General features: G+C 52.5%; 2 protein-coding genes across 2 annotated transcripts in view; both read right to left on the bottom strand.

Annotated features, from left to right (window-relative positions):
- LOC147120835 (uncharacterized) overlaps positions 1 to 27,634 on the bottom strand; it is a 225,593-nt gene that overhangs the window by 166,790 nt on the left and 31,169 nt on the right. The window lies entirely within an intron of this gene.
- Positions 5,180 to 25,641, bottom strand: LOC147120836 (uncharacterized). The gene is made up of 4 exons (XM_085979186.1): positions 25,496 to 25,641; positions 13,509 to 13,552; positions 12,512 to 12,555; positions 5,180 to 5,589 (listed from the first exon to the last, which is right to left on the bottom strand). Exons 1-4 carry the CDS (start codon positions 25,618 to 25,620, stop codon positions 5,473 to 5,475), a joined length of 330 nt encoding a protein of 109 aa, XP_085835312.1. The 5' UTR covers positions 25,621 to 25,641; the 3' UTR covers positions 5,180 to 5,472.

Genomic DNA, 27,634 nt, shown 5'->3' with positions numbered 1-27,634 from the left:
AGGGTCCGAGAGTGTCCGACTGTCCAGTAATATCAGGGTCCGGGAATGTCGGACTGTCCGGTAATATCAGGTCCGGGAGCGTCGGACTGTCCGGTAATATCAGGTCCGGGAGTGTCGGACTCTCCGGTAATATCAGGGTTCGGGAGTGTCGGACTGTCCGGTAATATCAGGGTCCGGGAGTGTCGGACTGTCCAGTAATATCGGGGTCCGGGAGTGTCAGAGTGTCCAGTAATATCAGGGTCCGGGAGTGTCCGGTAATATCAGGGTCTGGGAGTGTCGGACTGTCCGGTAATATCAGGGTCTGGGAGTGTCCGACTGTCCGGTAATATCAGGGTCCGGGAGTGTCGGACTGTCTGGTAATATCAGGGTCTGGGAGTGTTGGACTGTTCGGTAATATCAGGGTCTGGGAGTGTCCGACTGTCTGGTAATATCAGGGTCCGGGAGTTTCGGACTGTCTGGTAATATCAGGGTCCGGGAGTGTCGGAGTGTCCAGTAATATCAGGGCCCGGGAGTGTCGGACTGTCCGGTAATATCAGGGTACGGGAGTGTCAGACTGTCCGGTAATATCAGGGTTCGGGAGTGTCCGACTGTCCGGTAATATCAGGGTCCAGGAGTGTCGGACTGTCGGGTAATATCAGGGTCTGGGAGTGTCAGACTGTCTGGTAATATCAGGGTCTGGGAGTGTCGGACTGTCTGGTAATATCAGGGTCCGGGAGTGTCGGACTGTCTGGTAATATCAGGGTCCGGGAGTGTCGGATTGTCCGGTAATATCAGGGTCTGGGAGTGTCAGACTGTCCGGTAATATCAGGGTTCGGGAGTGTCAGACTGTCTGGTAATATTAGGGTCCGGGAGTGTCCGACTGTCCAGTAATATCAGGGTCCGGGAATGTCGGACTGTCTGGTAATATCAGGGTCCGGGAGTGTCCGACTGGCCAGTAATATCAGGGTCCGGGAATGTTGGACTCTCCGGTAACATCAGGGTCCGGGAGTGTTGGATTGTCCGGTAATATCAGGGTCCAGGAGTGTCGGACTGTCCGGTAATATCAGGGTCCGGGAGTGTGGGACTCTCCGGTAATAACTGGGTCCAAGAGTGTCAGACTGTCCGGTAATATCAGGGTCCGGGAGTGTCGGACTGTCCGGTAATATCAGGGCCCGGGAATGTCGGACTGTCCGGTAATATCAGGGTCCGGGAGTGTCGGACTGTTCGGTAATATCAGGGTCCGGGAGTGTTGGACTGTCCGGTAATATCAGGGTCCGGGAGTGTCGGACTGTTCGGTAATATCAGGGTCCGGGAGTGTCGGACTGTTCGGTAATATCAGGGTCCGGGAGTGTCGGACTGTTCGGTAATATCAGGGTCCGGGAGTGTTGGACTGTCCGGTAATATCAGGGTCCGGGAGTGTCGGACTGTCCGGTAATATCAGGGTCCGGGAGTGTCGGACTGTTCGGTAATATCAGGGTCTGGGAGTGTCGGACTGTCCGGTAATATCAGGGTTCGGGAGTGTTGGACTGTCGGGTAATATCAGGGTCCGGGAGCGTCGGACTGTCTGGTAATATCAGGGTCCGGTAGTGTCGGACTGTCCGGTAATATCAGGTCCGGGAGCGTCGGACTGTCCGGTAATATTAGGTCCGGGAGTGTCGGACTGTCTGGTAATATCAGGGTCCGGTAGTGTCGGACTGTCCGGTAATATCAGGGTGTGGGAGTGTCGGACTGTCCGGTAATATCATGGTCCGGGAGTGTGGGACTGTCCGGTAATATCAGGGTCTGGGAGTGTCGGACTGTCCGGTAATATCAGGGTTCGGGAGTGTTGGACTGTCGGGTAATATCAGGGTCCGGGAGCGTCGGACTGTCTGGTAATATCAGGGTCCGGTAGTGTCGGACTGTCCGGTAATATTAGGTCCGGGAGCGTCGGACTGTCCGGTAATATCAGGTCCGGGAGTGTCGGACTGTCTGGTAATATCAGGGTCCGGTAGTGTCGGACTGTCCGGTAATATCAGGTCCGGGAGCGTCGGACTGTCCGGTAATATCAGGTCCGGGAGTGTCGGACTCTCCGGTAATATCAGGGTTCGGGAGTGTCGGACTGTCCGGTAATATCAGGGTTCGGGAGCGTCGGACTGTCCGGTAATATCAGGTCCGGGAGTGTCGGACTCTCCGGTAATATCAGGGTCCGGGAGTGTCGGACTGTCCAGTAATATCGGGGTCCGGGAGTGTCAGAGTGTCCAGTAATATCAGGGTCCGGAAGTGTCCGGTAATATCAGGGTCTGGGAGTGTCGGACTGTTCGGTAATATCAGGGTCTGGGAGTGTCCGACTGTCCGGTAATATCAGGGTCCGGGAGTGTCGGACTGTCTGGTAATATCAGGGTCTGGGAGTGTCGGACTGTTCGGTAATATCAGGGTCTGGGAGTGTCCGACTGTCCGGTAATATCAGGGTCCGGGAGTGTCGGAGTGTCCAGTAATATCAGGGCCCGGGAGTGTCAGACTGTCCGGTAATATCAGGGTACGGGAGTGTCAGACTGTCCGGTAATATCACGGTCTGGGAGTGTCAGACTGTCTGGTAATATTAGGGTCTGGGAGTGTCTGACTGTCCGGTAATATCAGGGTCCGGGAGTGTCGGACTCTCCGGTAATATCAGGGTCTGGGAGTGTCCGACTGTCCGGTAATATCAGGGTCCGGGAGTGTCGGACTGTCTGGTAATATCAGGGTCTGGGAGTGTCGGACTGTTCGGTAATATCAGGGTCTGGGAGTGTCGGACTGTCTGGTAATATCAGGGTCTGGGAGTGTCGGACTGTTCGGTAATATCAGGGTTCGGGAGCGTCGGACTGTCCGGTAATATCAGGTCCGGGAGTGTCGGACTCTCCGGTAATATCAGGGTCCGGGAGTGTCGGACTGTCCAGTAATATCAGGGTCCGGGAGTGTCCGGTAATATCAGGGTCTGGGAGTGTCGGACTGTTCGGTAATATCAGGGTCTGGGAGTGTCCGACTGTCCGGTAATATCAGGGTCCGGAAGTGTCGGACTGTCTGGTAATATCAGGGTCTGGGAGTGTCGGACTGTTCGGTAATATCAGGGTCTGGGAGTGTCCGACTGTCCGGTAATATCAGGGTCCGGGAGTGTCGGAGTGTCCAGTAATATCAGGGCCCGGGAGTGTCAGACTGTCCGGTAATATCAGGGTTCGGGAGTGTCAGACTGTCTGGTAATATCAGGGTCCGGGAGTGTCCGACTGTCCAGTAATATCAGGGTCCGGGAATGTCGGACTGTCCGGTAATATCAGGTCCGGGAGCGTCGGACTGTCCGGTAATATCAGGTCCGGGAGTGTCGGACTCTCCGGTAATATCAGGGTTCGGGAGTGTCGGACTGTCCGGTAATATCAGGGTTCGGGAGCGTCGGACTGTCCGGTAATATCAGGTCCGGGAGTGTCGGACTCTCCGGTAATATCAGGGTCCGGGAGTGTCGGACTGTCCAGTAATATCGGGGTCCGGGAGTGTCAGAGTGTCCAGTAATATCAGGGTCCGGGAGTGTCCGGTAATATCAGGGTCTGGGAGTGTCGGACTGTCCGGTAATATCAGGGTCTGGGAGTGTCCGACTGTCCGGTAATATCAGGGTCCGGGAGTGTCGGACTGTCTGGTAATATCAGGGTCTGGGAGTGTTGGACTGTTCGGTAATATCAGGGTCTGGGAGTGTCCGACTGTCTGGTAATATCAGGGTCCGGGAGTGTCGGACTGTCTGGTAATATCAGGGTCCGGGAGTGTCGGAGTGTCCAGTAATATCAGGGCCCGGGAGTGTCGGACTGTCCGGTAATATCAGGGTACGGGAGTGTCAGACTGTCCGGTAATATCAGGGTTCGGGAGTGTCCGACTGTCCGGTAATATCAGGGTCCAGGAGTGTCGGACTGTCGGGTAATATCAGGGTCTGGGAGTGTCAGACTGTCTGGTAATATCAGGGTCTGGGAGTGTCGGACTGTCTGGTAATATCAGGGTCCGGGAGTGTCGGACTGTCTGGTAATATCAGGGTCCGGGAGTGTCGGATTGTCCGGTAATATCAGGGTCTGGGAGTGTCAGACTGTCCGGTAATATCAGGGTTCGGGAGTGTCAGACTGTCTGGTAATATCAGGGTCCGGGAGTGTCCGACTGTCCAGTAATATCAGGGTCCGGGAATGTCGGACTGTCTGGTAATATCAGGGTCCGGGAGTGTCCGACTGGCCAGTAATATCAGGGTCCGGGAATGTTGGACTCTCCGGTAACATCAGGGTCCGGGAGTGTGGGACTCTCCGGTAATAACTGGGTCCAAGAGTGTCAGACTGTCCGGTAATATCAGGGTCCGGGAGTGTCGGACTGTCCGGTAATATCAGGGCCCGGGAATGTCGGACTGTCCGGTAATATCAGGGTCCGGGAGTGTCGGACTGTTCGGTAATATCAGGGTCCGGGAGTGCTGGACTGTCCGGTAATATCAGGGTCCGGGAGTGTCGGACTGTTCGGTAATATCAGGGTCCGGGAGTGTCGGACTGTTCGGTAATATCAGGGTCCGGGAGTGTCGGACTGTTCGGTAATATCAGGGTCCGGGAGTGTTGGACTGTCCGGTAATATCAGGGTCCGGGAGTGTCGGACTGTCCGGTAATATCAGGGTCCGGGAGTGTCGGACTGTTCGGTAATATCAGGGTCCGGGAGTGTTGGACTGTCCGGTAATATCAGGGTCCGGGAGTGTCGGACTGTTCGGTAATATCAGGGTCCGGGAGTGTTGGACTGTCCGGTAATATCAGGGTCCGGGAGTGTCGGACTGTTCGGTAATATCAGGGTCCGGGAGTGTCCGACTGTCCGGTAATATCAGGGTCCGGGAGTGTCGGACTGTCCAGTAATATCAGGGTCCGGGAGTGTCCGACTGTCCGGTAATATCAGGGTCCGGGAGTGTCGGACTGTCCAGTAATATCAGGATCCGGGAGTATCCGACTGTCCGGTAATATCAGGGTCCAGGAGTGTCGGACTGTCCGGTAATATCAGGGTCTGGGAGTGTCGGACTGTCCGGCAATATCAGGGTCCGGGAGTGTCCGACTCTCCGGTAATATCAGGGTCCGGGAGTATCGGACTGTTCGGTAATATCAGGGTCTGGGAGTGTCGGACTGTCCAGTAATATCAGGGTCTGCGAGTTTCAGACTGTTTGGTAATATCAGGGTCTGGGATTGTCGGGCTGTCCAGTAATATCAGGGTCCGGGAGTGTCGGACTGTCCGGTAATATAAGGGTCCGGGAGTGTCCGACTGTCCGGTAATATCAGGGTGTGGGAGTGTTGGACTGTTTGGTAATATCAGGGTCCGGGAATGTCGGTTCTGTCCGGTAATATCAGGGTCTGGGAGTGTCTGGACATGTGCTCAATATTGGTATGGTGCCCTGAGCCTGTCGACATGACATGTTTATTATGTTTGTGTGCCTCTTTGCTTGATATCTGCCACAGTTACTGAATGACCTTGTTGAAGAACTTCAGGTGATTATGGACGTTTCACAGCTGCATAATCTGAGGTACCTTCAGTAACTGTCACTTTCGGCTGCACGGTGCCTTGTTGAGTGAATTGAAGCACAGCATAATGGATTTCTACCTCATCCAACTGCAATACAGTAAAAACATCAGTCATTGGTTATTTCATATATGTTGTGAAAGGTTGCCTGCTGGTGAATCGATTGAATTATTTATTTTTATTTCTTCGATAAATCACTTTTACAAATACATTAGCTGCGTGTATTATTGTAAGTTGAATGATTTCTTCTCTTTTGCTCATTTCCTCTTTTATTTGTTTATGGGATGTGGGCGTTGCTAGCTAGGCCAGCATTTATTGCCCATCCCTCGTTGCCCTTGAGAAGGTGGTGGTGAACCGCCTTCTTGAACCGCTGCAGTCCTTGTGGTGAATGTACTCCCACAGTGCTGTTGAGCAGCGAGCTCCAGGATTTTGACCCAGCGACGATGAAGGATCAGCGATACACTTCCAAGTCAGGATGGTGTGTGACTTGGAGGGGAACTTGGAGGTGGTGGTGTTACCATGTGCCTCCTGCCATTGTCCTTCTAGGTGGTAGAGGTTGAAGGTTTGGGAGGTGCTGCCGAAGAAGCCTTGGCGAGTTGCTGCAATGCATCTTGTAAATGGTACACACTGCAGCCACGGTACGCCGGTGGTGGAGGGAGTGAATGTTTAAGGTGGTGGATGGGGTGCCAATCATGTGGGCTGCTTTGTCCTGGATGGTGTCGGGCTACTTGAGTGTTGTTGGAGCTGCACTCATCCGGGCAAGTGGAGAGTACTCCATCACACTCCTTACTTGTGCCTTGTAGATGGTGGAAAGGCTTTGGGGAGTCAGGAGGTGAGACACTTGCTGCAGAATACCCAGCCTCGGACCTGCTCTTGTTGTCACAGTATTTATGTGGCTGTTCCAGTTAAGTTTCTGGTCAATGGTGACCCCAGGATGGTGATGGTTGTGTTTCAGCGATGGTAATGCTGTTGAATGTCAAGGGGCGTTGGTTAGATTCTCACTTCTTGGAGATAGTCATTGCCTGGCGCGAATGTTACTTGCCACTTATGTCGTCCAGGTCTTGCTGCATGTGGACATGGACTGCTTCATTATCTATGGGGTTGCGAATGGAACTAAACACTGTGCAATCATCAGCGAACATCCCCACTGCAATTTTACTAGGGCTCCTTGATGCCACACTCGGTCAAATGCTGCTTTGATGTCAAGGGTGTAGTGTATGTACTTTTAAGGGGAGAACTACTTTTACAGCTCCTGTATACTGTAGTACCGGCAGTGACCACACCTGTATATGTATATATATATATATATAAAAATATATACCCTGAGTAGGGCACTGTACTATTTAGTTTTAGAGCAACCCTCATCCAGTAAACACCTGTTGTTTGTTATCTGCAGCCTCTGTCGATTATTTGAAGGGCACACTACCTAAAGATATCCAGATTTAACAAAGGGCAGTCACTCTCACCTCACTTCTGGAATTCAGCTCTTTTGTCCATGTTTGGACCAAGGCTGTAATGAGGTCAGGAACTGAGTGGTCCTGGTGGAACTCGGGAAGATATTGATTGGTTGCTGGGATGTGCTTTGATTGGCGCTGGTCACTCTGATGGCCATTATTCACCCGTGAGCTTCAATGATGAATATCAGCTGGCTATTTTATTGAGACTATCACAAGCGAGCCTTATCCAGCCATTGTCTAATGTCAAAAACAGAAAAGGGAAGGAAAGAAGGGGTTAGGTTAGGTTGATTGGCTATGATAAATTGACCCTTAGTGTTAGGGGGTTAAATACGTGGGGTTACGGGGATAGGGTGGGATATGTGTTGGTGTAGGGGTTATGTGGATCGGGTGGGATATGTGTCGGTGCAGGCTCGATGGGCCGAAATGGCCTCTATCTGCACTGTGGGGTTTCTGTGATTCTGTGAAAAGAAGGAAGGAAGGAAAGAGGGAAATAAAGACTTGCATTTATATAGCACCTTTCATGACCTCAGGCTATCCCAAAGCGCTTTACAGCCAATGAAGTACTTTTGAAGTGTGGTCACTGATGTAATGTAGGAAATGCAGCAGCCAATTTTCACACAGCAAGCTCCCACAAACAGCAATGTGATAATGACCAGTTAATTTACATTAGTGATGTTGGCTGAGGTATAAATATTGGCCAGGACACTGGGGAGAACTCCCCTGCTCTCCTTCAAAATAGTGCCATAGGATCTTTTACGTTCACCCGAGAGGGCAGACGGGGCCTCGGTTTAACGTCTCATCCGAACGACGGCACCTCCGACAGTGCAGCACTCCCTCAGCACTGCACTGGAGTGTCAGCCTGGATTCAGTGCTCAAGTCTCCGGAGTGGGGACTCGAACCCACGACCTTCTGATTCAGTGATGAGAGTGCTGCCCACTGAGCCACGGGAGACACCTAAGGATTGCTGGATAGCCATCAAGAATGAGTTTTTAACTCTGGCTCATTTTCCCTTAATGAATCTACGGTGCTGAGGCCGATTGTAACATGCCTGTCTCTAGCCCAGCTGGGATCAGCTAACTCGGAGCACAGCAGAGATTGAATCTTCTTGAACCATGGCTGATCTGTGTGGTCCAGCTTCTTGCAGCAAGCTCGAAAGGAATATTTTAGCCACAAATTCCTTAAAGTGGATGAATTTTCTGTCAAGGTTACACGTTTCACAGATACCACACGCACATTCTGTAAAACAGCTTCTGTCCTTTCTACAATGGAGAAATGTGATGACATTTAAAGTACAACACAATTAACCTGCCCCATTATAGTGAGGAGTCTACAGTCATTGATGGCATTACATGCAATGGGACATGTTGTAGACAACCTGTTACATAAAAGGAACTAACTACATTTTCAAGGACCAACTTGATGTTCAGTTCACAATGGGGATGTGAGACTGTGTAAGAGATTCCACAGAGTGCACACAAACACAATGACAACTGCTGTAGTTGGTTTGCATTGAGGAATTTGCAGGAGAAATAACGGTCAGGCCATCAGCGCTCACCGTAATTCAAGTGTAAATTGGAGAGCAAACTCCGGCGACCACACATATGCGGAAATCAGGAAGTTGCCGGCCGAGTTGCCCTGCTCCTCCAGAAGCTTCGCTACAATGCTATCGCGCCGAGAAACTCGCCATTGAAACATATGGGACTGGCATAAATTGCTGTACTTACCTTATAGATACAAACTAAAATCACCAGAACAAGTTAGGGCTTGTCCATTCCAGTGTAAGCAATTTTTTAACAGCGTGGTAAGTCTCAATTACAGCCAAACAACCTCTCTAGCACTGAAAATTAACTTTTACAAGTGTGAAGTCTCATTGCTTCAGCCTTTAATTATTGTTGGAGATTTAAAAAGCATAAAAAGGAATAACTTTTTTTACTTTTTCTTTGTCTCTTTTATCTCGCTCTCTTAATCCCATCTTTCCTTCCCTTTCTGTACATGATTTTGCATTGAATTAAATATTGTTAACTGACACTTCCTGGCTCAGACTCTACACGGCTCAGCACTGATTCTTCAATCTGATTGGTTAAGGAGGCACACAGTTGCTTGCTCTGTAGAGGGTGTTGCGCTGAAATGGCTTTCTAATCACAGCAAGTTCCAGTGCATGAGCTGATAAAAAGTCTGTACGCAAGATCACCGCTGACTGCAATATCCGGCCCGGTAGACTGTGCTGAAAACTTAAAGATGACCGAAATATGTTTAACACATTTAACAGCTTGGTCACAGATCCATGAGCTGATGAATTTGAGAAAATGATCCAACTACAACCTTCACAAGTCAATGGGGGTTACTTTGGTCAAAAGGCTGAAAACTGGCACTAAATGGGAGCTGTGCTAATAAGGCCCGCCTGTTTGAAAAGCTCTCAATTTTCAGTCTAATTGATGCTTATGGTGATTTGAACCTGCCTGTGGGCACTGACCAGAAACCAGCAGGTTTAGCATCAAGTGATGATTAGACGGGATTTTCATGGAGCAGTAAATGTGGGCTCCTCGCATCACTCCCACTGAAGGTGTGGTGGGCTCTGACTGGCACCCAGCGGCACAGAGCAGGATAGCTTGGAGACCGAGGGAGAGGGATCGAGGACTGAGGGAGAGGGATCGGGGATCGATGGAGAGGGAGTGGGGACCAAGGGAGAGGACTCAGGGACCGAGGGAGAGGGGACCGAGGGAGAGGACTCAGGGACCAAGAGAGAGGACTCAGGGACCGAGGGAGAGGACTCAGGGACCGAGGGAGGGGACTCAGGGACCGAGGGAGAGGACTCAGGCACCGAGGGAGAGGACTCAGGGACTGAGAGAGAGTACTCAGGGACCGAGGGAGAGGGGACCAAGGGAGAGGAGTCAGGGGCCGTGGGAGAGGACTCAGGGGCCGAGGGAGAGGACTCAGGGACCGAGGAAGGGGACTCAGGGACTGAGGGAGAGGACTCAGGGACCGAGGGAGAGGACTCAGGGACTGAGAGAGAGGACTAAGGGACTGAGAACTCAGGGACCGAGGGAGAGGACTCAGAGACTGAGGGAGAGGGATCGGGGACTGAGGGAGAGGTACTGAGGGAGAGGACTCAGAGACCAAGGGAGAGGGGCTGAGGGAGAGGACTCAGGGACCAAGAGAGAGGACTCAGGGACCGAGGGAGAGGACTCAGGGACCGAGGGAGGGGACTCAGGGACCGAGGGAGAGGACTCAGGGACCGAGGGAGAGGGGACCGAGGGAGAGGACTCAGGGACCAAGAGAGAGGACTCAGGGACCGAGGGAGAGGACTCAGGGACCGAGGGAGGGGACTCAGGGACCGAGGGAGAGGACTCAGGGACCGAGGGAGAGGACTCAGGCACCGAGGGAGAGGACTCAGGGACTGAGAGAGAGTACTCAGGGACCGAGGGAGAGGGGACCAAGGGAGAGGAGTCAGGGGCCGAGGGAGAGGACTCAGGGGCCGAGGGAGAGGACTCAGGGACCGAGGGAGGGGACTCAGGCACCGAGGGAGGGGACTCAGGCACCGAGGGAGGGGACTCAGGCACCGAGGGAGAGGACTCAGGGACTGAGAGAGAGTACTCAGGGACCGAGGGAGAGGGGACCAAGGGAGAGGAGTCAGGGGCCGAGGGAGAGGACTCAGGGGCCGAGGGAGAGGACTCAGGGACCGAGGAAGGGGACTCAGGGACTGAGGGAGAGGACTCAGGGACCGAGGGAGAGGACTCAGGGACTGAGAGAGAGGACTAAGGGACCGAGAACTCAGGGACCGAGGGAGAGGACTCAGAGACTGAGGGAGAGGGATCGGGGACTGAGGGAGAGGTACTGAGGGAGAGGACTCAGAGACCAAGGGAGAGGGGCTGAGGGACCGAGGGAGATGGACTCAGGGACTGAGGGAGAGGACTCAGGGACCGAGGACTCGGGGACTGAGGGAGAGGGACTGAGGGAGGGGACTCAGGGACTGAGGGAGAGGACTCAGGGACTGAGGGACAGGGACTGAGGGACCGAGGGAGAGGGTCTGAGGGAGAGGACTCAGGGACTGAGGGAGAGGACTCAGGGACTGAGGGATGGGACTCTGACTGAGGGAGGGGACTCAGGGACCGAGGGAGAGAGACTGAGGGAGAGGACTGAGGGACCGAGGGAGAGGGACTCAGGGACTGAAAGAGAGGACTCAGGGACTGAGGGAGAGGACTCAGGGACCAAGGGAGAGGACTCAGGGACCGAGGGCTCAGGGACCGAGGGAGAGGACTCAGGGACCGTGGGAGAGGGACTGAGGGAGAGGACTCAGGGACTGAGGTAGGGGACTCAGGGACCGAGGGAGAGGAACCGAGGGAGAGGGACTCAGGGACTGAGGGAAAGGGACAGAGGGAGAGGACTCAGTGTCCGAGAGCGAGGTCGCTCAGGTCCTCGGATGCGGTACTGTAGATCCTGGAGGAGGAGGTCTAGAGGAGGATGGATGTCCTGAACCCACAGGGGGAAGGACACCACCTCACCCTACTGTCCCTCTCTCCTGTAGCAGCTGGTGATGCTCTGCCCGGCCTCATGTCCTCCTCCCTGGAGACCCCTAGTAAGAGGCCAGTGACCAAGCACTCCCTTTCTCCTGGTAACTCCTATAAGGTGGCCAATAAGCTGGAGTAGCACAGCACTCACTCTTTATAGCTGAAGTCCTCAGAGTATTTCCAGAATAAATGTTGCTGGAGTGTTGGTGAAGCCTGGACAAAGTCTCCCAGAAAGACTCCCGATATTTTTCAGAGATCCTCCTCACAGCTCCAGCAGCAATGACCATGAAATGGTGAGTCTCCCTTTAAATGGCGAGTCTCCCTTTAAATTGTGAGTTTCCCTTTAAGTGGCGAGTCTTCCTTTAAACGGCGAGTCTCCCTTTAAGTGGCGAGTCTTCCTTTAAACGGCGAGTCTCCCTTTAAATGGCGAGTCTCCCTTTAAGCAGTGCTTGAAATCGCCATCACTGCCGTGTTTTCTCCCAAATAGCGAGTCTCTGTTCGGAGAGGGCGTTAGTTGAGGTGCGAGCTACCAAAAGGCCGGGCAGCCTCTTTCCTCAGCGCTAGCGGGCACTTGAAGTGACAATCAGCTGTTTGTGGATCCTCCGGGGGCCGTTCCTCGCACTGGCTACAACTCCTTAACCAAGTCTTGAACTCACCGCGGGCTAAACCCGCCTTTCAGCTTAAGATCCCCAATTGGCCGCCTCAGAGTATTGGGCGAAAATCGGCCCCAAGATGTCTCTGGCCTCGATCTTGCAATGTGGGAGAGAATTTCCCGGCACAGTAACTATGCGGACATCTCCGTACATTCAACATGTAGTCAGATAATAAATAAGGCAAATCATTTATTTGTGAACTTCTGATCTTAGATTATTTTCTTTCAGCTCCTATTGAATAACACACGTGACATTGGTTACAGGGAATGATTGGTGATATTTCATAGCAAGTTCCTCCTGTTCAATAGATGTGTTTCATGCTTCGGAATATTTCAGTAAACCTGAAGTGTGTTAAACATTCAGCACAAACAGCAACTGAGAGCCGTTCCCTTACCATATCAGGAGCAGCGGCTGTTTGGTTGCTGGTCCGTGTCTGATCTGAAAGAAAATACAATGATGTTCCTTCAGAATCGATCCGTGCACAGGTTGAGCTCTTTAAACAGGGAAAGATGGTGAATGACAAATAACACTCGGCTATCACTGGAGGCAGTTTCACATGACAGGAGTGCAGCTGGTGGGAGATACCAGGACCACTCTCCATTGGCTGCACTCCATTATAACCTTCATCGTAGAATCATCGAATCTTACAGCACAGAAAGAGGCCATTCGGCCCGTCGAGCCTGTGCTGGCTCGTTGAAAGATCAGTGGTGCTCAGTCCCCGCCCCACCGTCCATCACCCTGTCAGCTCCTCATCCTCCAGAACCCGCCCAACTCCCTTTAAAATTATCGATGGAATCACCTTCCACCACCTTTCCAGGTCGAGCATTCCCGATCCCAACAACTCTCTGAGTGAAAACATCTCTCCTCATCTCCCCTCCACATCTGTTCCAATGATTCTGAATCTGTCACCTCTGGTTATTGACCCACTCGCCAGAGGGAATCGTTTTTCTCCATCTACTCGATCCAAACCCTCTCATCAGCTTGAAATCCTCTATAAGGTCACCTCTTCACCGCCTCTGTTCCAAGCAGCTGCCCTGAGAAGTGACAATATCAGACCTACAAAAGTGTGGTTCTGTGTGCTGGGTCCTGGGCCTTCTGTGCCTGGAGGCTCGTGCATTTTGGGGCCAATGTCTCTGCAGCATCGCCACCCTGAGGGGACACTTCAACCTGTAGCTACAAGGCAAGGGGGAGCCTCCTAACACCGTCACTCTGACAGGATCCTGGGATGGGAGTTTCCAACATTGAATGATTCATTTTGTCAATCAGACAAATGAATTGGTCTAATTGATAGCAGGTTAATGACATCATGAAACTAACAGCACGAAGGGACATCTGGGATTGAGAGTAATTCCTGGCACATGTTGCAATAACCATTGAATTGGTTTACTTACCATTCACCGTTGCATATACAGTGTTCTGGTCTTCATCAATGGTCCTAAATAAATGGCACACATCAGATAAACATAAGAGATTAATTCACTGCATCTTTCCCACAGTACAATGCTGTAATGCTCACGATCTTGGTGGTGAAGCATTTGGGACTTTTTAAAATGGACTTTTAATACCAGCTTTTAAGGAAGATTAAAAGGATGGGCTAGAAACGCTGGATTACTTGTTGAAGCGATGTTCCCGATGGTCGGGGAGTCCAGAACCAGGGGTCACAGTCTAAGGATAAGGGGTAAGCCAGTTAGGACAGAAATGAGGAGGAATTTCTTCACCCAGAGAGTGGGGAACCTGTGGAATTCTCTACCACAGAAGGCAGTAGAGGCCAATTCATTCAATATATTCAAGAAGGAGTTGGATATATTTCTTAAGGCTAAAGGGATCAAGGGGTATGGGGAGAAAGCAGGGACCGGGTACTGAATTTGGATGATCAGCCATGATCACATTGAATGGCGGAGCAGGCTCGAGGGGCCGAATGGCCTACTCCTGCTCCTATCTTCTATGTTTCTATGTAAGAGCAGAATTTCACTATCAATAGAGGAAAGAACACAGAACTGTTAAACTTGACCAAAATCAGAAGGCACGCTGGGAAGCTTGACCAAGTTGAAGTTTGATATTGTTCCTTCAGGCTGTGGAAGGGAAAGTGTTGTTCAAGAAACTTGCTGTGCTTTTGGGAAGCTAAGCCCGAGGTTAGAGAAAGGACAGCTGTCTGGCTGGACCTTGGAAACTGAGAAACTGCCATAAACCCCAGCAAGAGGATAGAAACCCGCCATTTTACAGCCATTTCTAGGGGTTAGAACAAGAAGCAGTTGAAAGATGACAGCAATGAAGAATTAACCCTCGGTCTCCGAGAAGGAGCGAGGGCCCTTCATTCCCAGTTAGACCCGGATAAGGTTGTAAGCACCTTTATCAGTAAAACTGTTGTGTGTTCATGTCAATAAACCAATTCATTTAGAAAAGTATTTCAGCCTCGGTTGATTCTTACTTCTCATACCCAAAAAAGAGTGAGAAAAACCCCCTACAGTGGGGCGCTGAGCACAAAGGGAGCTTGGGTTGGGGACAAGGTGAAAACACGAGTCCCAGTCTTCCAATCGAGTTCCCTTTGTGCAACTTTCTACCGGGAGTTCAGGATCGCGACTTTACTCTGATATACTCAACCCAATAAGCACAGAGCCTGTCATACTTTGAGAAAGAGCGGCCTTCTTTATAACACACAGATCATGGTAAATCTGACCCAGTTAACTTGTGTTGGATTCTTTCCCTTATTGTGATTTCAGCATCAAAGCAATGCAACGTGTGCAGGACAACCGCACCCGAACCAGCCTGAATTCAGGATTCGCCTTGGCTCCGAGTGCTTTCACACTACTTTGACTTCACAGTCATTGCAGTATAACTGCAACCTATGCAAAGCCAGCATTTCAAATTCCAAAAATAATGTTTAAAAAATAGTTCTCAGAATGTCTTTATGTTTTTAATGTTCGTTCAGATCCACGAAGACTGTCCGTCCTTTACTAACAGTAAACATTTCCTCAGCATTCAGACACATGCTGGAAATACCCGTGAGCAGGGCTTGGCTTCCTGATGTCGACAGAGTACAGAGTGTGATGAAATATATTCCATTCATCACTGCCTGTTTTCTGTGTCTTGCAACTGCCTGCTTTCTGTGTCTTTTCCCTTCCCCCAGTCCTCATGTATTATGTATTGGAATGTGCTGGAATTGGTTGTGTGCAGGGCTCCGCCCATACCTGGCTCCTTTGTAATCTAAGTCAGTCGGGCATCAGCCTCCTGAAGGAAGGCATCTCTCTAGTTTACGTGTGTTATGTTCTAAGTTAATAAAAGCCTTACTTTTGTCCTGCTAACTTCGAGTCTCGGAATAATTGAGGCACATCAATTTTATTAACTTAAATTTTCAACACTATGGATCAACTCCTGAAACCCGAACGTTTGGATTTGGATCAACATGCTCCGGACACATCAGCACGCTTCGGACACTGGTTTGACTGTATGGAATTCTTCCTAGACAATTCCGCAGCCGTCAAAGATGCTACGGACACTGCGAAGATGAGACTCGGAATGCTACGGAATTGGGTAAGCCACCGGGTTTACCCCCTCATCCAAGACGCCGATACGTACCTGGCCGCCTGCAACATCTTAAAGGTGCATTACCAGCAGCCTACGAATGAGGTGTATGCTAGGCATCTACTCGCTACTTGTGCACAGCGACCTGAGGAATCGGTGGAGGAGTTCCTAAGCATCCTGAAAAAGCTTGGCAAGGACTGTAAGTGCCGAGATGTAAAAGCCGCAGTGTACACCGACGAGCTTGTTCGCGATGCCTTTATCACAGGCCTCAGCTCCACTCACATCCGGCAAAGACTGCTGGAAAAAATGGAGTTGGACCTGAAACAGGCTGCGGACACCGCGCGGTCCCTGGAGATGGCCCAGAGAAACTCGGACGCCTACTCTTCAGCCCGCGCCGCCCACGCCGCCACGTGTGCGCCGAGGGCGCCGCCATCTTGGAAGGCATCTTCCCCACCCGGCAGCCCGACACCGGCGGGGCCCAGCTCTCCCCCCAGAAGCCCTACGACAGCCGCGATGCGTCAAGGACCCAACTGCTACTTCTGCGGGCAGCCAAAGCACACCAGAAACCTGTGCCCGGCGAAAGGCACCACCTGCTTTAAGTGCGGTAAGAAGGGGCACTTCGGGAAGGTGTGCAGAGGGAACCCCGCCGGAAAACCAACCGCCGGAAAACCCGCCACCGCCGCGTGTGCGCCGTGGGAGCGGCCATCTTGGACGCCATCTCGCCCGACCTCGTGGGGTCCGCCATCTTATGAGCAGACAGCGTGGACGCCATCTTGTCTCGATCAGGGCCCTACAGTGGCATCGGTCACAGTGGACCAGACCAGGCCGCACCCGCTATCCAAATCAATGGTGGACATCGAGGTAAACGGGTGCCGGGTTAAATGCTTAATTGACAGTGGAAGCACGGAGAGTTTTATCCACCCTGAACTGGCACAACAACTCTCCCTAAAGGTGGTCCCTGCTCAGGGTACCATCTCTATGGCCGATAAAACCCAGACATCGACCATTCTGGGTTACTGCACGGTACAATTGTGCGTTAACGGAACTGTGTATGATAATTTTAAAGTATTAATCATGAAGAATCTATGTGCGAGCGTGATCTTGGGTTTGGATTTCCAGTGCAACCACCAAAGCATCACGCTCAAGTACGGTGGGTCCCAGCCGCCCCTCACAGTGTGCGGTCTGGCTACCCTGAAGGTAAAGCCGCCTTCGCTATTCGCGAACCTTACCCCTAACTGCCGGCCAATAGCGACCAAAAGCAGGAGGTACAGCTGGGAGGACAGGCGGTTTATCGCGACCGAGGTAGACAGGCTCCTGAAAGAGCGCATTATTGAACGCAGCAACAGCCCGTGGCGCGCCCAAGTGGTAGTGGTAAGGGGTAGCGAGAAGAAATGGATGGTGATCGACTATAGTCAAACGATCAACAGGTACACCCTACTAGACGCCTACCCGCTACCCCGCATATCAGAAATGGTGAACCAAATCGCCCAATACCGGGTGTTCTCCACCATCGACCTCAAGTCAGCGTACCACCAGCTCCCTATCAGACCAGAGGACCGCCCGTACACCGCCTTCGAGGCGAACGGACGCCTCTACCAATTCCTCAGAGTCCCCTTTGGGGTGACGAACGGGGTCTCGGTCTTTCAGAGGGAGATGGATCGCATGGTCAATGACCACCACTTGCAGGCAACCTTCCCCTACCTTGACAACGTCACCATCTGCGGTCACAACCAGCAGGATCACGACTCGAACCTCGAGAGGTTCCTGAAAACCGCACAAAAACTCAACCTCACCTATAACGAGGACAAGTGCGTTTTCAACACCACGCGCCTCTGCATACTGGGCAGCGTGGTGGAGAATGGGGAAATCGGACCAGACCCCGACCAATTGCGCCCCCTACGGGAGCTGCCCCTGCCCAACACTCCCAAAGCCCTGAAAAGGTGCCTGGGGTTATTTTCTTACTATTCCCAATGGGTCCCCAACTACTCCGACAAAGCCCGCCCCCTCTTGAAAGCATCCTCTTTTCCGCTCTCTGCTGAGGCCCACGCCACCTTCAAAAGCATTAAGCAGGATATTGAGCGGGCCACGCTACAGGCAGTGGACGAGAACACTCCATTTCAAGTGGAAAGTGATGCGTCCGACTTTGCCTTGGCGGCCACCCTCAACCAGGCAGGGCGGCCCGTAGCTTTCTTCTCGAGGACCCTCCAAGGGCCCGAGATCAGACACTCCTCCGTGGAAAAGGAGGCCCAAGCCATCGTGGAGGCAGTGCGCCACTGGCGCCACTACCTAGCCGGCAAACGCTTCACCCTACTTACCGACCAGCGGTCGGTAGCGTTTATGTTCAACAATAAACAGAGGGGGAAGATTAAAAATGATAAGATTCTTAGGTGGCGGATCGAGCTCTCCACTTTTGAGTACGACATCATTTACCGGCCAGGGGCCCTTAACGAATCCCCTGACGCCCTCTCACGAGGGATGTGTGCCAGCGCCACCGAGGATCGGCTACAGACCCTCCACAACGACCTCTGCCACCCAGGGGTCACGCGGCTGTTCCACTTCATAAAGTCCCGTAACTTACCCTACTCGATTGAGGAAGTTCGGTCTCTGACCAGGAACTGCCGCACTTGCGCTGAGTGCAAGCCTCGGTTCTACCGCCCAGATAGAGCCCACTTAATCAAAGCTACACGGCCCTTCGAGCGGCTCAGCTTAGATTTCAAGGGCCCCCTCCCGTCCGTCGACCGCAACGTTTACTTCCTGAACATTGTGGACGAATACTCCCGTTTCCCATTCGCCTTCCCCTGCCCAGACATGACCAGCGCCACGGTCATTAAATGCCTCAACAGCCTGTTCTGCCTGTTCGGTATGCCGAGCTATATCCACACGGATAGGAGGGCGTCCTTCATGAGTGAGGAGCTACGCCAGTACATGCTGTCCAAGGGGATCGCCACGAGCCGTACCACCAGCTACAACCCCCGGGGTAACGGCCAGGTGGAGCGAGAGAACGGGACAGTGTGGAAAGCAGTCACTCTGGCTCTAAGGACCAAGGGCCTCCCTATCTCCCGCTGGCAGGAAGTCCTCTCGGATGTGCTCCATTCGATACGGTCGCTATTGTGTACGGCCACTAATGCCACGCCTCATGAACGAATGTTTGTCTTTCCTCGGAAATCCACCTCAGGCGTATCCATGCCGTCATGGCTCTCCACCCCAGGTCCGGTACTCGTGCGAAGGCATGTGAGGGGCCACAAGACGGACCCTCTCGTGGAGCCAGTACACCTACTCCACGCCAACCCCCAATACGCATATGTCCGGCACGCCGACGGAAGGGAGGACACCGTGTCCATAAAAGATGTCGCCCCAGCCGGCATCGACAACAACCACGGCAATAGCAGCGACGACGATCACAGCAACCCTTACCCACCCACTACTCTTTCATCACCCCCGGAAGAACATCGACCAACGGCACCCCCACCAACTACCCCTTCAACAACCCCGGCGGCACCCCCGGCAGAGACCCAGGAGGCTACCGGGGACACCCAGCCGACACCCGTGGCACCACAACAGCCACGTCGGTCGCAGAGGACTATCAAACCCCCGAACAGACTAAATCTATAGAAGGGGTGAATGTGATGAAATATATTCCATTCATCACTGCCTGTTTTCTGTGTCTTGTAACTGCCTGCTTTCTGTGTCTTTTCCCTTCCCCCAGTCCTCATGTATTATGTATTGGAATGTGCTGGAATTGGTTGTGTGCAGGGCTCCGCCCATACCTGGCTCCTTTGTAATCTAAGTCAGTCGGGCATCAGCCTCCTGAAGGAAGGCATCTCTCTAGTTTACGTGTGTTATGTTCTAAGTTAATAAAAGCCTTACTTTTGTCCTGCTAACTTCGAGTCTCGGAATAATTGAGGCACATCACAGAGCAAGGAGCCAGTTACAGAGAAATTCAAGGTAGTGGTGACTTTCGGTACTACAGTGTGTTTCTGGTAGAAGTGGGCTGTAGGTCTTCAGTTAGCAGGTGATCTATCGGCCCAAAACTCTCTGGGGAGGGAAGCACAGCGCTCATTGACATCCAGAGAAGACCAGATAAAACCTCTTGGTCTGCAGGCCTGATACGCTTATCAATTACTTCATAAAAGGTGATGAGTCGAAGAAGAGATGATGAGTCGAAAGAAGAGATGAATAAGGCTTTTATTAGCTAAGAAGAGACCATGCTTCTTCGTGAGTGACTGAACAAGTCTGAACGAAACCCACACAGTGGTGGGTGGAGTCAGCTGAGGCATGCCTCCATACACAGCGCCACCCAGAGGTGGCAATATACAATACAGTGGTTTACCACATTCACCCCTTGTTTAATGTGAAGTCCGGCGGGGTGAAGGGTACTACAAGTTAAGTCTATCAGGAGGCCTTGTCTGACGTCCTGATCGTCGTGGTGGCGGCGGTGGTGTTGCAGCATCCGACGTCGGGTCTGGTGTCTGGGTGGTTGGCGAAGATTCCTGGGGCTTTGGCATGCCGTCTGCAGGGGTTGGGTTGGGAGGGGTGGTGGGGGATAACAGTGGTAAGGGGGATAACGGTGGTAAGGGGGATAACGGTGGTAATTCAGGGGTACCCGAGGGTGCGAGATCTCGTATGGAGACCGTGTCCTCCCGCCCGTCTGGGTATGTCACCCAGGCATACTGGGGGTTGGCGTGTAGGAGGTGCACCCGCTCGACCAGGGGGTCCGTTTTATGCGTCCTCACGTGCCTCCGCAGTAGGACGGGCCCAGGAGAAGTCAACCATGCCGGTAGCGAGGTTCCCGATGTAGACTTCTGGGGGAAAACGAACATTTTCTCATGAGGGGTCGCATTAGTGGCAGTACAAAGCAGTGACCGAATGGAGTGAAGCGCTGCAGGGAGGACCTCCTGCCAGCGGGAGGTCGGAAGGCCCTTAGATTTTAGTGCTAAGAGGACTGCCTTCCAAACCGTCGCGTTCTCCCTTTCCACCTGGCCGTTCCCCCGGGGGTTGTAACTGGTGGTCCTGCTCGTGGCGATACCTCTTGTTAGCAGGTACTGCCGAAGTTCATCGCTCATGAACGATGAGCCCCTGTCGCTATGTATATAGCTGGGGAACCCGAACAGAGCGAAGATGTCATTCAGACACTTGATGACCGTGGTACTGGTCATGTCTGGGCAAGGGATGGCAAAGGGGAAACGGGAGTACTCATCAACTATGTTGAGGAAGTACACATTGCGGTCAGCGGAGGGGAGGGGCCCTTTAAAATCGACGCTCAGGCGTTCGAAGGGGCGGGTGGCCTTGATCAGGCTTGCTCTGTCCGGCCTATAGAAGTGCGGTTTGCACTCGGCGCAGATTTGGCAGCTCTTGGTCATGGTCCTGACCTCCTCGATGGAGTAGGGCAGGTTACGGGATTTGATAAAATGGAAAAACCTGGTGACCCCCGGGTGGCAGAGGTCATTGTGGAGGGACTGCAGCCTATCACTCTGTGCGTTGGCGCATGTACCACGTGATAGGGCATCTGGGGGCTCATTGAGTTTCCCTGGCCGATACAAGATATCATAATTGTAGGTGGAGAGTTCGATTCTCCACCTCAAGATCTTGTCGTTCTTGATTTTACCCCTCTGCTTATTATTAAACATAAAAGCTACTGAACGCTGGTCAGTGAGCAGGGTAAATCGTTTCCCGGCCAGGTAATGCCTCCAGTGACGCACCGCTTCTACAATAGCCTGGGCCTCCTTTTCGACGGAGGAGTGTCTCGTCTCGGGGCCCTGGAGGGTCCTTGAGAAAAAGGCCACAGGTCTGCCCGCCTGGTTAAGGGTCGCGGCTAGGGCGAAGTCGGAGGCATCGCTCTCCACTTGGAAGGGGATGGACTCATCCACCGCGTGCATTGCGGCCTTCGCGATATCGTTCTTGATAAGAGTGAAGGCTGCACACGCCTCTGGTGTCAGGGGGAAGGAGGTGGCTTTGATGAGGGGCCTGGCTTTGTCTGCATAGAGGGGCACCCACTGGGCGTAGTAGGAGAAAAACCCCAGGCATCTCTTCAGTGCTTTTTGGCAGTGGGGAAGGGGTAGCTCCATTAGGGGGCGCATTCTGTCGGGGTCGGGCCCGATGACTCCGTTCTCCACCACGCAGCCGAGGATGGCCAGGCGCTTGGTGTGAAACATACATTTTTCCTTATTGTACGTTAGGTTCAGCCGTTGGGCCGTACGGAGGAAATTTGCTAGATTAACGTCGTGGTCCTGCTGGTCGTGGCCGCAGATGGTGACGTTATCCAAATAGGGGAAGGTTGCCCGCAGCGCGTTCTGGTCAACCATTCGGTCCATCTCCCTTTGGAAGACCGAAACCCCGTTGGTGACGCCGAAGGGGACCCTAAGGAAGTGGTAGAGGCGGCCGTTTGCCTCGAAGGCAGTATACTGGCGGTCCTCATGGCGGATGGGCAGCTGGTGGTACGCTGACTTAAGGTCGATGGTGGAGAATACTTTGTATTGCGCAATCTGATTGACCATATCAGATATGCGAGGGAGGGGGTACGCGTCCAGCTGGGTGTACCGGTTTATGGTTTGGCTGTAGTCGATTACCATGCGGCGTTTTGCAGTGGTTTTAACGACTACAACCTGGGCTCGCCAGGGGCTAGTGCTACCTTCGATAATGCCCTCCTTCAAGAGCCGCTCCACCTCAGAGCTGATAAAAGCTCTGTCCCCGGCACTGTACCGCCTGCTTTTGGTAGCGATGGGTTTACAGTCGCGGGTGAGGTTAGCGAACAGGGGAGGGGGGGGGACTTTTAATGTGGAAAGGCTGCAGGTGGTTTGCAGCGGGCGATTTAAAAGTTGTTGGTTGCAGACTGTGAGTGGGGGGAGGGGTCCACCGTATGCTAGTGTGACACTCTTAAGGTGGCACTGAAAATCCAACCCTAGCAGGATGGCAGCGCAAAGACGGGGCAGGACTAGCAGTTTAAATTTTTGATATTCAGTGCCCCCTACTGACAGGGTCACCACACAGTAGCCGCTGATGTCCATTGACTGGGACTTGGACGCCATAGAAATGCGATGGTGCGTTGGCAGAATCGTGAGGGAGTGGCTACGTACCGTGTCGGGGTGGACGAAACTCTCTGTGCTCCCGCTGTCGATCAGGCAACTGGTGGCGTGGCCGTTTACCGCGATATCCATCATGGAGCTGGATAGATGGTGAGGGTGGCCTTGATCCAGCGTCACGGAGGCCAGTATGTGGCTTAGTGAGTCACTATAGTCATCCGCCGAGACGGTGGTCGGTTCCGGTGACGAAATGGCGGTTGAGTGCGTTGGATACGATGGCGGCGGATGCCATGCGGCCGGGGGTACACAAAATGGCGGATAAGATGGCTGCTCCCACGGCCCGCACGCTGCGCTGCTGGCTGGCTTCCCCTTGCAGGCGTTAGCGTAATGGCCTTTCTTCCCGCAGCCCGAGCAGGTAGCTGTCTTAGCTGGGCAGTGCGCTCTGGGATGTTTTAACTGGCCACAGAAATAGCATTTTTGGGCCTGGTTACTGGGCATCGAAGCAGTTCTTACCGGAGGCTGCTGTCTCGGTTGGGTCGCTGCAGCGGTTGGTGCCGGGGGCGGCGGTCCCGTGTCCCACGGTTTCGATTGCCATGTCTCGGCGCCGTTACGGGGGTATGCCTCGAGGTTTCGGTGGGCCTCCTCTAACGAGAGCGCAAGGGCAATGGCCGTCTTCAGGTCGGGTTCCTTGCTTTCTAGCAGTCTCTGCCGGGTGTGGTCTGACTGGAGGCCCCTGACGAAGGCATCACAGGCGAGTCCCTGCGCGTGCTCCACAGCCGTTACCGCTTTACAATCGCAGTCTCTGCAGAGTGCCAGTAGCGCCCGTGCAAATGCCCCTACCGATTCTCCCGGTTGCTGCCTGCGGGATCCCAAGAGGTGTCGGGCGTAAATTGTGTTCACTGGGCGCGTATATTGCCCTTTTAGTAGCTCGAGGGCCGCCACGTACGTATTAGAGTCCCGATTAGCATATATACTTGATGGCTCACCTGGGCGGTCAAAATTTTCAGTTTGTGATCCTCCTCTGTAACCTGTGAGATTGCGAGGAAGGATTCAAAGCAGCTCAGCCAGTGTTCAAACTTGGCTGATGCACCCACATCTTGAGGGTCGAGGTCCAGGCGTGGTGGTCTGAGGGCTCTCAGCAATGTCTGCTGTATCCGTTGCTGTTGTTGCTCCTCAGGTGTCGCCATTTAACTTTTAGCTAATAAAATTGATACGCTTATCAATTACTTCATAAAAGGTGATGAGTCGAAGAAGAGATGATGAGTCGAAAGAAGAGATGAATAAGGCTTTTATTAGCTAAGAAGAGACCATGCTTCTTCGTGAGTGACTGAACAAGTCTGAACGAAACCCACACAGTGGTGGGTGGAGTCAGCTGAGGCATGCCTCCATACACAGCGCCACCCAGAGGTGGCAATATACAATACAGTGGTTTACCACAAGGCCCTGGTGATTGGGTATCTGGGTGCAGGGAACAAATGTCTTTTGTGATGCTTCACTCTAAAACCCTTCAATCTACCCGATTCCACCTCCTCATCCTCCTCCTTCTCCATAACAAAGAAACCCAGGGATTCCTAGTGGGAATGCCAGGACTCTACGGGATAAAAATTGGTTAGTGGGACGCTACCTTCACCGGGGCGCTAAAGTTAGCGCCCCCACGGCCGATTTTCCCAGTAGCGCCCCCAGAGGGAGGAGGGGCGCTACTGGAAGCGGAGACATGCCAAGACCCTGCGGCAGGTCAGGCCGCGGGACTACAGGCCTCCCTCCCCTGATTAAAGGAGAGGGGCCTAGCACAGCGCACACCGGGGCCCTGCTGGACCACCGGGGGGCGGGACTGCCGGCAAAAGAGCCCGGCACTCGAGGAGCGTCAGGCTGAGCGATCGCGGCGGGCACCCCGCAGGAGGAGGGCAGAGGGGGCAAGCGCTGACAGGTGGGCCTCCAGTTCGAGGACTGTGTGCAGTATTGGGCTCCACTATAGGAAGGATAGCGAGGCTGCAGCGAGGGAACAGCACAGATTCACTGGGTTGAGGAAATATAAATACAAAGAAGGACTTGAGAGATTGTTGTTTTCATTAGAACACTGCAGATTACGGGGCGATATGATCGAGTTGTTTCAAATACTGAAAAGCTGGGACAGGGTAGATAGAAGCAGAGTGTTTCCAGTAGTTAAGTGGCAAAGAATGAGGGGCCGGAGATAGAAGATTAAATGTCAGTGATTTAGAACCGCGGGCGGGAGAAATCTGTTCACACAGAGTATTGTGAGGCTGTGGGCTTCACTCCCAGGGTCTGTGGCTGAGGCAGAAACAATATCAACATTGGAGATTAGATTGGAGAGGGGGATGAAGGAAAAGGGGATGAAGGGAGATGGGAACAGGGCGGGTAAATGTGACTCAGACTATTTCTTGGTGTGGGGGGTAAATGCCAACACGGACTGGTGGAGCCGAGTGCTTGTTCTTGTCACCATGAGGCGCCGTGCGGCCAGTGAGCCGCTGGCACTAAACCGGCACTCGGAGATAGCTGGTCAGGTGGGGTAGGTGGCACATTAGCCGGCTCCTACAGGGGGTCTTGCGGGGTGATGTTCAGGGCTTCACCCATTTGACTCTAACTAGCGGGTGTCTCTGGGCCGGTGCTGGGGGAAGTGCGATGCCAGGACAGAGTTGGAGATAACGGACAGCAGTTGGGCATCTGGACATGTGATGGTCTCAACAGCAGCAGATCACAGGACTTGCAGTGGAACTGTGCAGTGCAATGGAAGTGTGTTTGTTCATCAAAAGCAGCAAATTATCAAATACTGACTCTGTGCTGCAACAGTATCAGACACCAGCTGGAGTTGTATTTACCTTTGTGTTGAGATCCTCGCCAAGCGCATCCTTGGTTTTATGAGGAACAATGACCCCAGAACAATGGCGAATAAGACAACGAAGCCCAGAATTGTGCCCATGCTAATAAAAGTGAGATCGGACATCCAGGAATTATTGTCGGATGATTCTTCTGTAAAATATCAGAACGTTACACACACGGCAGCTTCAGTAAGCTCAATGTCCAAGATTGACTTAAAACCAGCAGTTAGTTTAGATTCGAGTCCTTGGGCGTAATTGTATCCGAACTGACCAGTCGGGACACTGACGGGATCGGGTGGAATGTCAGTTTTACTCTCCACCTAATATTCTTCAATGGACAGTAAAATCGGGCGGGTTTTAAAACCAGTATTGCACCCGAGCCCATCAGTGTCCAACGGGCGGGTTCGCTTAAAATTGCCGCCTTTATATCCAGCAAGTTAACAGCCTCGAATGTCAGGTCCATCAGATATAATGGAGTCTGACTTTAACATTCTGACCAAGGGTCATCGACCCGAAACGTTAACTCTGTTCCTCTCTCCACGATGCTGCCTGACCTGCCAGTCTTTCCAGCAGTTTCTGTTGTTATTTCTTACTGTAACATTGTTGTGTCCATTCTATGGGCCTAAAACAGGCGCAAAGACAACCAATTGAGTAGCGCAGAGGCCCTCGCCTGATCTACATGGCAGTTTGGGCCAAAGCTAAAGGGACCGCAGGACATCGCTCAACCAAAGGCCTCAAAAAGGCCCCAGAACTTCAAAAATGATGTTTTTGTGGAGTCGGAAGGAGCAGGAATGATCCTCCTTGCTCCGCCACACAACTCCGGCTCGCTGCCGGCCCACGTTCCCCAACCCTCCCTGGCTCGGGAACCATTCTTTTCCTCATATCTCTGTGACATGGGAAGCACTTTACGTGAAAGGCATGATCTAAATCCGCTTGCTGTTCAACCTCTTCTCTTTCTCACTCAGACCTCTCCATCTTTGACCTCCGAACCTGTTCCAACCAAGTTCAGCATAATCTTGGTGTGGAGATGCCGGTGTTGGACTGGGGTGGACAAATGTAAGAAGTCACACAACACCAGGTCCAACAGTTTTATTTGAAATCACAAGCTTTCGGAGCGCTGCTCCTTCGTCAGGTGAAGTGGAGAGATGCATAAAGACACAGCTTATATAGTCAGAGAATAATGCCAGATGATTACAGGTAATCTTTCTAACTGCCATTTATCACACCTCGGCAGAGAGATAATCACAGCAATCAAAGGTGTGAATGGTGTTCAAACAGGTTAGTCAAGAAAACATTACATCAAAGAACATAATCTTGGGGAAGTGTGGCCTGGATTTGCCCTCTGCCATTCCACTGACCGAAGCACAGTGGCCGTGCACTCCCTCCTGTCCCATGCCCACGCCGGGCAGCTCACTTGCATGGTAGGCAGTGGGCTCTCGCTGGCGAGCTGCCAGGGATTGGCCACCTTCGCCAGTGGCGGCAGGAACTCTAGCTTCCTGGGAGTTCAAGTCCTGAGGCTTGGAGTTCACTTGCACAGTTAGCGGTTGCGGCAGAAACTATGTCAACCATTCAAGGTTAGATTGGAATGAGGTGGATGTAGGAAAAGGGGAGGAGGGAGATGGGCGCTGGGCGGGGAAATGTGATTCAGACTATTTAATCTTTTTAATCTCCCATTTCTCTTTCCGTGTTTTCCATCTCCGTCCACTTGATTCTGGAGTTTATTTGCTGTGTATATTCCCTGTGCCTTTTCACATGGAGCTATTTTCACATCCTTTTCCTGTGTTAATCCCTCGTTGTTGCCTCCTGGAGATGGTCTCCGTCTATCATCTCCTGTTTACACCTCTTTCCAGCTTTATTATAAACCTGCTGGCGGGTCACTGAACCAATCAGCTGCCTATTTGTGACGCCTGTTGTCGTTCAGCTCTTCTCTCTGCCCCGTTCCCCACTTCATTTTGTTGAGTCTAAAAGGGGCTGTTTTTCCCCAGTTTATTCAGGCTATAAGCCCAAAACACGGGCCCAGCCTTTCTCTGTACAGATGGGCATCGGCCTGTTATGTATTTCTAGCATTTTCTGTTTTATTTCGGATTTCCAACATTTGCATTATTTTATTTTAAGATTGAACAGCATTGGACTAATTCC

The sequence above is a fragment of the Somniosus microcephalus genome, chromosome 3 (assembly GCF_052327205.1).
Source record: "Somniosus microcephalus isolate GS21.2 chromosome 3, FLI_Smic_1.0, whole genome shotgun sequence".
NCBI classification, from domain to species: domain Eukaryota; kingdom Metazoa; phylum Chordata; class Chondrichthyes; order Squaliformes; family Somniosidae; genus Somniosus; species Somniosus microcephalus.
The sequence above is the reverse complement of the archived record's forward strand: the minus strand, read 5'-3'. Positions and strand labels throughout refer to the sequence as shown.